General features: G+C 41.6%; 1 protein-coding gene across 1 annotated transcript in view; it reads left to right on the top strand.

Annotated features, from left to right (window-relative positions):
• The first annotated feature begins 3886 nt into the window (after nt 1–3886).
• Nucleotides 3887–13345, top strand: part of PABIR3 (PABIR family member 3) — a 32668-nt gene continuing 23209 nt past the window's right edge. Inside the window, 2 exon segments of the mRNA XM_007950743.1 lie at nt 3887–3996; nt 11240–11318. Coding sequence (XP_007948934.1) covers nt 3887–3996; nt 11240–11318 — 189 coding nt within the window.

Below are 13345 nucleotides of genomic sequence, written 5' to 3'. Positions count from 1 at the left end.
CCTTCCTTCCGAGGAGTGGCTGGTGGGTTTGAACCGCCAGCCTTCTGGTTAGCAGTCAAGTGCCTTAGCCACTATGCTACCAGAGCTCCCAGAGTGGGGATAGAGGGGTAGAATAGAAAACAAACAAGCTCACTGCTGTCCAGTCGATTCTGACCCATAGGACCCTATAGGACTGAGTAGAACTGCCCTATAGGGTTTCCAAGGCTGTCGTCTTTACGGAAGCAGACTGCCACATCTTTCTCCTGTGGAATGGCTGATAGGTTGAAACGCAGACCTTTCGATTAACAACTAAGCGCTTTTACCACTGTGCCGTCAGGGCTCCATGGGCAGGGTACAAGACCCAACCAACTGTGTGCAAGTTTATCTCACGGTAACGGTAAAGTTTAACGTTAAAATCAACAGGATTTTCACGTAGTTCTTAAACATTTTTACTTCGAATTCCATTGTTTTCTTCCTACATTTTTACTTGAACCTCATGAAACTATGTAAATGTAACTACTACATGTAGCCTGTGTTTCTATTGTAATTTAAAGGTGTAAATTTAATTTTGCTAGTTTGCCATTACCTTCAGTGATATAGGGAATTACGATTTACCAGTGACTTGAGTCCAACAAACAGAAAGAGATACATGAACTGCTCAAAAACAGAGGTTGTTGTTTCTAATCTAGCCGTGGGAAAATACAGGCAATTTAAAACAAACTATCCAAAAGTGCTTTAAAAACATGGAGGAAGGAAATGACAATTGGACTTGGCAAGTTTTATATGGGACAACTGAATTGACCCAAAAACCAAAAAACAAACCCACTGTTGTGGAGTCAACTCCTAGGGACCCTATAGGACAGAGTAGAACTGCCCCATTGGGTCGCTGTGAGGTGGAATTGACTTAACAACAGTGGGTTTAGCTTTTGGGTTTTTTTTTTTTTTTTTTTTTTGGTCAATTCATCTGTCCCATATAAAATTTGCCAAATCCAATCATCATTTCATTCCTCCATGTTTATGTCGTCTGCTTGTAATATGAGGGTTTTTAAAACACTTTTGGATAGTTTCTTTTAAATTGCCTGTATTTTCCCACAGCTAAATAGAAACAACAGCCTGTTTTTGAGCAGTTCATGTATCTTTTTTATCTCAAGGTCTCAGCAACCCCCATCTGCTCAAAAGGTTATATAGTACATTCTATTGTCCACAGAAGTACTAAGTAATTCTTTGTTGACCACATTCATAGTTCCTGACTCTAAGGAGTAAAACAAGTCAGTAGAAACCCTAATTCTCAGGACCTTAATAAGGAGAAGGAACTCAAGGTTATATAAGAAGACCATCACTTGCAGGTTTTATTCACATAATTCTGGACTGACCCAATTCCTTTTACCCTTAAAGTAAGTGTTTTGGGGAGGTTTGGGGCATCTGTGGTTTGTGGGCATGGGTTAAACTTGTGTTTATCTTGCTCTTATACTAACTAACGGCTAAAATGTAGCTTCAACGTAGCCATGACAACTAGTGCAATAAAGAGCTGATTATGACATGTCTGCGGGCCACACTTCATAAGCAAGAGGTCTGGGACAAAAGGCAGCAGACTGGGCCAAGCAGGGATAACAGAGTCAAGGTAAAGATCTAAGCAAACTAGCAATCTAAGATCATAACATTGCTATGGACCAGGGAAACCTTATCAGGAAACAGCTAAGTTGGTATAATAATGTGTGGGTTAACAGTAGGAAGAAGTAAATATAATTTCTTTAAATATTGTTTGCTATTGTTAGCATACAGGAGCTCTGGTGGTATAGTGGATAAGGCATTTGGCTGCTAATCAGTAAGTGAGTGGTTCAAACCCACCATCTGCTCCACAAAAGGAAGATGGGGTGATCTACTTCTGTAAATATTTACGGCCTTGGAACCCCAGTGGGGGTCGCTATGAGTCAGAATCGACTCAATGGCCGTGAGTTTGGTTTGGTTTTGGTATTGTAGCATACAGAATTCTGATTTTGTAGCATTTCATCCTTTGGCATTCCAACCTGTGTATGCACCATGAAAGGACCCCTGGTGTCTCAGTGGTTAAAGTGCTCAGCTGCTAACCAAAATGCTTTGAATCCACCAGCCGCTCAGTAGGAGAAGGATGTGGCAGTCTGCTTCCATAAAAATTAAACCAAAAACAAAACCCATTCCGTCAAGTCCATTCCGAGTCATAGGGACCCTATGGGGCAGAGTCAAACTGCCTCGTAGGGTAAATCTTTATGGAAGCGGACGACCTCATCTTTCTCCCAAGAGAGCGGCACAACCCTTTATGGTTAGCAGCCCAGCGTTTTAACCACAGCGCCACCAGAGCTCCTTCAGGAAAAATTATAGCCTTGGAAATCCTATGCGACAGTAGGCAATTTTACTCTGTCCTCTAGTGTCACTTAGTCAGAATCAACTCCATGGCAGTGAATTGTTGTTGTTGTTATGTGCCTTCGAGTCGGACCCAACTCATAGCGACCCCTCCTTGGGTTTCCCAGGCAGTATCACTACAGAAGTAGATTGCAGTGAATTAAGTACTATGAATCCTGTCTTTGTCTTTACAGATTGTGGTTTCCTGATCTGTAGCTGCACTTTAGTAAAATAAATATATAAAACTCTTCCTCTTTGGTAATAGCTGAAAACTAATTGCCATCTTATATCCATTTCATAGTTAGGAGCTCCGGTAGCATAGTGCCTAAGGCACTGCACTGCTAACCAGAAGGCTGGCGGTTCAAACTCACCAGCCACTCCTCAGAAGGAAGCTTGGACAATCTACTTCCAGTTGTTGTTGTTGTTGTTGTTATGTGCCATCGAGTCGGCCCCGACTCATAGCGACCCCTCCTTGGGTTTCCGAGGCAGTATCACTACGGAAGTAGGATTGCCCAACCTTCCTTCCGAGGATACTGCCTTGGAAACCCAAGGAGGGATCGCTATGAGTCGGGTCCGACTCCACAACACAGAACAACAAACAGCAATCCATTTCATATGACTACCTCTTTTCCAGAAGAGTCTAATTTCTCGTTTTATAATTCCTATTTTTTTGTGTTAATAGATTTTTAAAAATTAGGTATCTGTAATGGTCGAGTGTGAGATTTTGTCTATTCACTTAATATATTTTTATTAACCGTTATCATCTGCCAAGAATCTCTTAAACTGTCTGAAAAGTAAAATAAGCAGTAGAATGCGTATTGGACAAGGGCAAAAAGGACGGAGCTCCCACACAGCTCACTCCCTCACCCTTTCTTTACGAATAGTTGAAACCAAAACAGGGCTCAAGTAGCAGATGAACTGCTTAGGAATAACCAAGGTACGCGGGCTCTAAGAACTGGGAGGAGAAGGCTTGAGCAAATGAGGTAACACCTTGACCGAGCCTCAACCGAGGCTCACAGAGGCGCCTTTATGACGCTAATTGCTTGCGTAGTAACCATGCGTCGGCCAGGACACAAGGCGCGTGCGCAGAGGGGCGGGCCCTAATTTATTCTCAAAGGCGGCAGGTTGTAGTTTTTGTTTTGGCCGGAAAGGCTTGTCTGGGATTGCCAGCGCTGAGCGAGATGAAGCAGGAGGATTCGCGGCAGTGGCTGAAATAATAGTTTCCCTCATTTGAATTCTGGTCGTAGAGGTGAGGGCCTTTTCATCGGTAGAAGCCCGGAGCTTTAGGGGGTAGAAGGTGCGGAGCCAGTCTTGCCGCACCTTGTGCCCACTGGTGTTAGGGATGCTGAGCTGCAAAGATGAGCACCCCTACGCGTCTGAGAGCTTCCTTTTCTCTTTTCGTTTTCCCCTTTTTCTCTCCCAACACCTTCTCCCCACCCTCTACCCAGCCAACTTACCCATATGTGAACGGGAATCTGAAAACTTGGAGAACTTCGAACTAAGAAGTAGCATTTTCCTCGTTACGGACATGGAACAGGAAAGAATGGAACTGGACCTGGACCTGCTGCCGACTTCGACCACCACGGACAGCAACATCCTGAGAAGATCCAGCAGCGAGCCTTTAATCAGTGGTCTTGGGTGAGCAAGGCTGAGATACTAAGGGAGGCAAGGGAGTGGGGGAGAAGGACTGGGAAGAGTTGGAGAAAGTGACTTCCGATAAAATTCCCATCCCAGATCCCACCCTTCGGGGGATAGAGAGTGGGGCAGGCTAGCTGGAGGTAGAGCGCACACCCACCCTGGGCTTGACACGTACCTGAAACTGAACTTTCTCTTCTGACTGTCCACCTGGATCCGAAAAGAGCAACCAATTAGTATGGAGCACGACTTTTTCTAACTTCACCCCATCTCTTACTCACGCCCCTTTGAATGATCCGAGGAGCCCCTGCCCCTTCGGATCTTCAGTGATGACTCTAACTTTTATCATTCTTTCAGCTGCTTTGTTACCTCTGACCTTCACCTCCAGCACATGAGGGATAGAAATAGTTGTATACAAGAAAACTTCTAAATGAGATTCTTAATGGGGGTGATAATTGGTCTTGGGGAGGGGGGGGACACAAAAATCTTACTCTTTTTGTGCATAAAGCGTAGATACACATAAAGAGATATTCAGTATATCTGTGATATTAAAATTTCATGGAGAGTGGGTGATTGGGAGAAAAAAGTCTAAAAAGGTTCCTTCGAGGGCCAATAATGATAACAACAACAAAAAGTTTTAGAAACACTACCTTAAATGATGATGATGATGTGACTAAAGCTTAATATTTATTAAAATCAAGTTTTAAAATGAGGTCTTGGATCCCATATCCCTGTATCGTAAGGTTTTCTAGATATTGTAAAAACATCTGAAAAACATATGCATTCACTGCATATGCTTCTCAGCTTTTGCTGCCATCATACTAATTGATCGTTGTAATTTGTAACATCATAGACTTTTAGGAGGGACCTAAGACACCAGATCTACCTTCTTTATTTACCACTGAAGAAACTGAGGCCTGTGAACCTCCAAAGTGACATAGTGCTAAAGCCAGTGCTAGGAACCTGTGTTTCCTGACTCCTGAGTTAGTTCCTTCTACTATATTAACACCTGATAATTAACAGTCTGATTAAACTCATCCAACTTCCTGGCATCTGTAGTAGGGGAGAATATATTGTCACAACGTGCAAAGCAAACTTAGATTGACCAAAAGATAATATATTACCATATTAAAATGGGAGATCAAAAATAGAGGGGGAGAAACAACATTTATAAAGTCAGGATTTTGTGAATGGGTGAATTGCTACGGGACCCACTCTGCTACTGGAAGAAAGCAGTTGGGGAGCATGTTGGTTTTATTGGAAGGCATTATGAAAAGAAGAAACAGGTTGCAAATAGTTGGAGGGCATATACTTGAAGGAACACGTGGATCTGTTTAATGTAGTAAACATTATGGAGGGTGGGGGTAAACCAGGCCGAGTTAGCCAATCCTCACACTCCTGGGAGCAAGGGCATGATATGTTATCCATTCATAAGTTGCTTTGTTACGCAAAGCACTTGATGTTATTCTATGTTTCAAGGAGCTCTGGTGGAGCTCTGGTTAAGGCATTTGACCCTTAACCAAAAAGGTCAGTGGTTCAAACCCACCAGCCGCTCTGTGGAAGAAAATGAGGCAGTCTACTTCCATAAAGATTGACAGTGTTAGAAACCCAGTGGGGGTTACTATGAGTTGGAATCAACTCAATGGCAGTGAGTTTGGTTTGGTTTTGTATCATAAGTATTAGAACATAGTTACAGTGTTAAATCTGTAGCTTAAGATTCTGATGCATGAAGTAAAATTTGTACAGAAAGGAATGTGGTGGTGGGGTAGTAGCATATTATCTGTTGTTATTGTCAGGTGCCACTGAGTCAGTTTCGACTCATAGCAACATAAGCAAACATTGCGCAGTCCTGTGCCACCCTCACAACCATTGTGATGCTTGAGCCCATTGTTGAAGCAACTTTGTAAATCCATCTCTTTGAGGGTCTTCCCCTTTTCATTGACCCTCTACTTTACCGAGCATGATATCCTTCTGCAGGGACTAGTCCCTTCTGATAACATGATCAAAGTATGACAGACAAAGTCTCACCATTCTCTCTTCTAGGGAGCATTCTGGCTTTGCTTCTTCCAAGACATATTTGTTCCTTCCTCTGGTAGTCCATAATATATTCAGTATTTTTCACCAGTATCATAATATTCAAAGGCATCAATTCTTCTCCAGTCTTCCTTATTCATTGTCCAGCTTTCACATGCATGTGAGGTGATTGAAAATACCATGGCTTGAGTCAGGCCACCGTAGTCCTCAAAGTGACATCTTTGCTTTTTAATATTTTAAAGAGGTCTTTTGTAGCATATTTGTCCAATGCGATACATCATTTGATTTCTTGACTGCTGCTTCCATGGGCGTTGATTGTGGATCCAAGGAAAATTAAATCCTTGACAACTTCAATCTTTTCTCCATGTATCTTGATGTTGCTCATCGGTCCAGTGATGAGGATTTTTGTTTGTCTTGTAGGAGTTAAAGAAATTACAGTGGACCAAGTCTAGGAACTCATGTCCTTCAAAAAGAAGTAGCATTGTTTGTGCTGTTGTACCACCAATTGGGGTCAGGCTAAGATATACTGAGTTAAATTCATTTTCACCTCAATCCTTTTTAGTTGCATATGTCCCCTGCTCACTTTTCTCACTTTCCTGTATGTGGACCTCTAATACTTGTTGCTTTACCTCCTTTGAAACTACACCTGGCAGTGAAGCATTCTGTTAACAGTTGGCTAAATATTTTTGCACCTCTTTCAAATAATTTTCCAATTTTGCTTGATGCTTTCTGCATTTAAAGAAGCTCTCTCTTATACCAACATTTTGCAGATTTTGTTCCTTAAGTGTCCACTCTTTAATACAAGTGTTACTGTTTTTAAGAAGTTCCTGCATGGTTTTATGTGTACATCTCATATTAACAAAAATACTAATGTCAAAAGTGCTTCTTAGTTCTTTGTCATCTTTCTCCCTACCACTGGCTGGCATTATTACTGGTATCAATAACAAGGAATATTTAAAGGTAGTAGTTTTCTTTCTTCTCTCTGACCCTTATTCAAAGAATTGGAGCTTAAGTTCCTAGATTTCTGTCAATGGCTCCCCTCTTTAACTAGCTCTAGCCTGGCCTGCATTTAAAATGTTACTGTCTCAATTCTTTGGAGGACAAACTGCAACTTGCTGGCCAAATCTAGCCTGCTGCCTGTTTTGTTTGTTTGTTTGTTTGTTTGTTTTTTAATTGTGATTTGGGTGAAAGTTTGCAGAGCAAATTCACTTTCATACAGTAGTTCACATACACTTTGTCTCATAACATTGACTCCAATTTACCCCAATGCAACAGCTCCCCTCCCACTTCCTCCCAGTAGTTACCTCTTCCTTGTGTCCATCCCTCCATGCACTCCTTCCCCCTGAGCTGTCTCCCTGTGCATTTACAGCCCTTCTTTCTGCCATGATTGTTCTCTCCAAGGAGTGTATCTACCTCATGTAAATGTACAACTCATATGCCTGTCTTTTGTTTGGCTGGAAGCCACAGGTATGAATTCAATTCCAGACTTGAAGGGCAGCTAGGGGCCATAGTCTCAGTGGTTCCACCGGGTTCTATCAGACCAGCAAACCTGTTCCCCCTTTTTTTTTTTTTTTCAAAATGATTTTGATTTTGTTCCATATTGTTTTTCCCTCTCTATCCAGGATCTCCTACAGAGATCCCCCTCCGAGTGGTTGACAGTGGTAGCCGGGCACCATCTAGTTCTTCTGGTCTCATAGTCGTATAGGGTGCCGATCACATGGTATACCAGTCGCTAGGACTAATTGTTTCCATGAATCTTTGGTTTCCTTCATTCTTCTTTGCTCTGGATGAGGGGAGACCCATTGTTGCATCTAGATGGCTGCTTGCAAGCTTTTAAGATCCCAGTCAGCTGCTGCCTGGTTTTATAAATAAATTTTTATTGGACCATAAGAAAACTGATTTCTGTTGAATCAGCCCCAACTCATAGTGACCCCATGTGTGTCAGGGTAGAACTGTGTTCCATGTAGTTTTCAGTAGCTGCTTTTTATGGAGGTAGATCACCAGGCCTTTCTTCTGAGGTGCTTCTGCCTGAACTCGAGCCTCCAACCTTTCTGTTAGCAGCCAAACTTGTTAACTGTTTACACCACCCAGAAACTTCCTTTTGGAACATAGCTTTGCCCATTTGTTTATTTACTGTTGTCTATGGCTCCTTCTCCACTGCGATGGCAGAGTTGAGTAGTTGCGACAGAGATTGTATGGCCCAGCAAGCCTAAAATATTTACTCTTCGGCCCTTTGAAGTAAAAGTTTACCAACTATTTGGTTTATTGAACTCTTAAAACCTGGAAGAATGGCCATGAAGACGGATTGCTTTAGGAATATAATTGACATAAATCTATTGTAGATTAAACAGTGACATTACCTTGATTTTTTGCAAGGTGGAAGTAGCACTTAACTCAGTTCTAGGTATCACCCAGGGTTGTATGAATTCATATTGAATGACTCACACCAGTTGAAGCATTCCAAACCCAAACCAAACTCACTGCCGTCGAGTCGTTTCCAACTCATAGCGACCCATCCTTGGATTTCCAAGGTGTGTCTCTATGGAAGTCGATTGGCCAAACTTCCTTCTGAGGAGTGGCTAGTGGGTTTGAACTGCCAGCCTTCTGGTTAACAGTCAAATGCCTTAGGCACTATGCCAACCAGAGCTCCCAGTTGAAGCATAACCTGCCTCAATTATTTCTTTCAGTTAGTCTTACTAATTAAAATTGACAGAAAAAAAATTATAGGAGAATATAATTGCCAGCCCTGAGACTTACCTCCTCTCCCCTCAAAAAAAAGTGGACATATATTACTCATTAGTGTTCCTCCTTTCCACTCGAGTATTAACCTAAAGGTTGGTGTTTGAACCCACCTAGTAATGCCATGGAAGAAAGACCTGGCAATCTACTTCTAGTAAAGATCATAGCCAAAAAAGTCCTCTGGAGGCATTCTGTGTGGCACACGGGCTCACCATGAGTCAGAATCGACTCGACAACCTTTTGGTTTTAGTGTTCCTCCAATTTCCTTTTAAGTAACTGATGGAATATATTATTGTCTCAATAGGGAAACTGGCTAGAAAAGGGAGTCAACATTGGGCCGGTACGTCTATCCCCTCAGTATATGCAAACTACCGTGATATAAAGATGTCTCTCAAGGTTTAGGAAGCTTTTAATTTAATAAGGAAGACAGATCCTCAAAGGACTTGAATAGATGGTGGAATAAGATAAGTACCCAAAGAGATAAAGAAAGTGCTGGGGGATTTCAGAGAAAGCAGTGAGAAGTTCCAGCATGATTGCTTGTTATGTGCCAGAAGGCAAAGGTGTATGGAGAAAGTGGCATTTGAAATGGGCCTTAAATAATTGATGGGATGCAGACTGGAAGAGGGCAGGATCGCTGGGTCAGCACTTCAGGTATACAGAGCATGCGTGGAGGCAGACACCCATAGGTGTGCCCCAGAGAGCTGAGAAGTAGATGCTGCCTGGACCAGTGGCTCCAAATGTTTGTCGGCTGATCAGTGCTTATCCAGCTGAAGTTTTCACCAATCCACGATTTTTCAAAAATAGTTAAATACAACCATTCCGAACAGGGACACAGTAGAAGGTCTTAGATAAAATGAGAGGGAAATGAAAACAAAATTTAGAGTCATAAAAAGAAGACCAGATTTACTGGTTTGATAGGGACTGGAGGAACCCCCAAGACAGTCACCCTAAGTCACCCTTCTAATGTGGAACCAAAGCCACTTCCAGAGGCCACCTCTCAACCAAATAATTATTAAAACACCAAACCCACTGCCATTGAGTCGATTATGACTCATGGTGACCCCCGTTGGGTTTCCGAGGAGGTAAATCTTTATGGAAGTAGATTGCCCAGTCTTGCTTTCTGTGGAGTGGCTGGTGGGTTTGAACCACCAACCGTGTGGTTAGCACTCAGATGCCTTAGGCACTACGCCACCAGAGTTCCTTAAACCAAATAGAGGAGCCTATAAAATAAACAATAGCCCATGAAGAATGTGCTCTTTACAACAATCAACTGTATGAGTTGCATTTGTCCAAAAACAAAGATGTGAAGGCAGGATAGAAGAGACGGAACCAGACGAAGGGAAACGGGGAACCCAGGGTGGAAACGAGGAGGGTTCTGACACGTTGTGGGGATGGCAGCCAATGTCATGGAACAATTTATGTATGAATTACTGAATGGAAAACTAATTGGCTGTGTAATCTTTCACCTAAAGCCCTATAAAATGTTAAAAAAAATTCAATATAGCATGCTTTAAGTACATTGTTATGTAGTTGCCAATTGTCTTTTCCTGAGCAGGACTGTAGTTTATTATGAAATTGTTAATCATACTTTTCTTTCCCTTTAATACCAAATATTATTTCATAAATGAAACCATGGTATTAGTAGATGGTGAGGTTTTTTGTTTTTTTTTAATGACCTTACTTGGCAAATACTTGGCAAAAGGAAAAAGGTAGCAACCATATGTTTGTTCTTAGATTTTGTTTTAAAATTCTACTAGTTCACATAATCCCAAAGTCGAACCACAGACTTTGAATGCCATGGTAACCATGTAACTGAGTTCAGCAGAGAGTCACTTGAGAGTTAGGACAGTGACCCCGGGAAAGGACAGAGGTAAGGAGGCCAGCGAGACTGCTGTAGAGTCTGGAGTCTGCAGAAAGCTAAAAAGGGTTGGAAATAAGTTTTGACAAGGAGCCTGGAAAGAAAAACAACTACAAGGGAGATTATAGCGGTAGAAATTGAATTATAGCGGTAGAAATTGAATTATGGTGCTGGAGAAGAATATAAAATATCCCATGGACTGCCAGAAGAACGAACACATCTGTCTTGGAAGAAGTACAGCCAGAATGCTTGTTAGAAGCATGGGAAAATTTGGGAGCTGAGAGGGAATTGGTGCTTGCACACTGTAACTCTGAGGATAAATTTAAATAAGCTACAGGTTTACACTGAAAGGGGTGTATTTCTAAGGTCATAGTAAATGATACTTCTCAGTAGCTCGATTAGAGGTAAAGCAACATTCTTGAGAATTCTTTCCCTTACAGGGAAACCTGTGTGTTTGTGTGTGTGTGTGTGTGTGTACATCTCTGCACAGCTGTCTCCACAAAGAAGCCATTTACATTAATGACATTACTGTTTGAGTATTTGAAATCTTATTTCTTTCAAAAAAATTTGTAAAGGATTTTATATGACAAATGTTTTCTTTTTCTTTTTTCTTAGCGATAACTCGCAGGTGTTCCAAGCTGACACATTAAGAACTAGAAGAAACAGTACAAGCTTTATGAGCCAGCAATCTCTGGTAAGAAAATGCTTACACTGGCCTCACTGGCCCAGACTTATGCTATTAGTCTTAACCGTGGTTCTCGAACTTGAGCGGGGATCAGAATGCTGGAAGGCTTGTTAAAACACAGACCGCTGGACCTCAAGCCCAGAGCTTCTGATTCAGTAGGTGTGGGGCGGAGGAGCTTTGGTGGCATAGTGGTTAAAGCATTCGGCTGCTAACCAAAAGGTCGGCAGTTTGAGCCCCCCAGCTGCTCTGTGGGATGTTAAGATTCACAGCCCTAGGAACCCTGTGGGGCAGTTCTACTCTGTCCTAAAGGGTTGCTGTGAGTTAGAATCAACTGCATGGCAGTGGATTTGGGTTTTTGAGGTCTGGAGTGGTGCCTGAGAATTTGTATTTCTAACAGGTCGTCACTTTGAGCAACACTGCTCTAAACATTACTGAAGGAAAAATAAACACATCAACTGCGCTTAGGACTGCGTTGCTGCAGCTGCAGCAGAATTCACTCTTACACCCCATATGGCTTTAACACTGACAATTGTTTTTATGTATGAGAACATCTGGCTTCACAGATTTTTTTAAGAACATTCTAAATTTGAGAGAAAAATTTGCAGAGTCTCCTAAGGGTAGTTTTCAGGATTTTAGTTATACTTTTATCTTGTGTTTATCTTGAATTGTAAATAAAATTTATTTTTCATGCTGCTGTTATAATGCAATTGCTAAATTATAACTCTTTTCTGTTAATTAACCTATAAACATAGAAAATACACTTGTAGATGAGTAAGCCAAAGTGAATAAATGACTCACCATGTGCATTTTCTTAATGTACTAGAATCTATAGAATTCATTGAAAAATTACCGCTTGGAATCTATATTACAACGGAAGACGAGTTCAGTTTTGGACATCTCCAGTTTGAGGTTCTCTGGGATATCTAAGTGGAAATGTTGGATACACTAGTTTGAAGCTTACTATAGAGAGGTATTTAAGGAGGTCTTTTATAGCAGATTTGCCCAATGCACTATGTCGCTTGCTTTCTTGACTGCTACTTCCGTGAACGTTGATTGTGGTCCACGTAAAGTGAAATCCTTGACAATGTCAATCTTTTCTTAGTTTATTGCTTTTTATTTTATTTATTATTTATTGCTCCAGTTGTGAGGACCTTTGTTTTCTTTGTGTTGATGTGTAATCCATTCTGAAGGCTATAGCCTCTGATCTTCATCAGTAAGTACTTCGAGTCCTCTTCCCATTCAGCGAGCAGTGTTGTGTCATCTGCTTATTGCAGGTTGTTCATGAGTTTTCCTCCAATATTCCAAGTATTTTCTTCACCACTATGGTTACCATGAGTCACAGTTGACTCTATGGCAACTAACAGCAACAACATCAGGTGATTACCCCACCCAACCTGTGCTGTTCAGCAGGTCCTGAGTACTATTTCTATGAACAACTATCTTCCCCTGCCCCAGATCACACCTTTGCTTTATTTCCTAAGAACTCAGAGGTTGGCATGCCTGTTCCCCATTATTCCACCAAGAATTCTTCTCCTGGCACCTCTGCTAAATTTTGTGCAATTGTGTGCTCTTTCTCCATTTCCATTCCTCTACCCCTGTTCCAAATAAAGCAGGGGGAATGTTTCATCTTCCTATCAGAAATGGTTGTCCTTTTCTTGAACAATCGGTCCGATTTAATTTTATGGCTTTTGTTGTTCAGTCAATTCCAACTCATGACAACTGGATCTGTGTGTGCAGAGTAGAACTGCCCCATAGAGTTTTCTCAGCTATAATCTTCCATGGTGACACTGGGGTTTCGAACCACCAACCTTTCAGCTACTAGCTGAGTGTTTAACTATATGCACTATGCAGGGACTCCTAATTTTTTTTTTTTATTAGGATTTGGGTGAAGATTTACAGAGTAAATTCACTTTTCATACAGCAGTTCACATATACTTTGTCTTATGTCATTGACCAAAATTTACAATGCAGCAGCTCCCCTCCCACTTCCTCCCCATAGTTACCTCCTCCCAGTGTCCATCCCTTCATACTCTTCT

Source organism: Orycteropus afer, unplaced genomic scaffold, assembly GCF_000298275.1.
Source record: "Orycteropus afer afer isolate SDZICR_OR568_19922 unplaced genomic scaffold, OryAfe1.0 scaffold00287, whole genome shotgun sequence".
Taxonomy (NCBI): domain Eukaryota; kingdom Metazoa; phylum Chordata; class Mammalia; order Tubulidentata; family Orycteropodidae; genus Orycteropus; species Orycteropus afer.
Note: the sequence above shows the minus strand (reverse complement) of the source record. Positions and strands in the feature narration are given on the sequence as shown.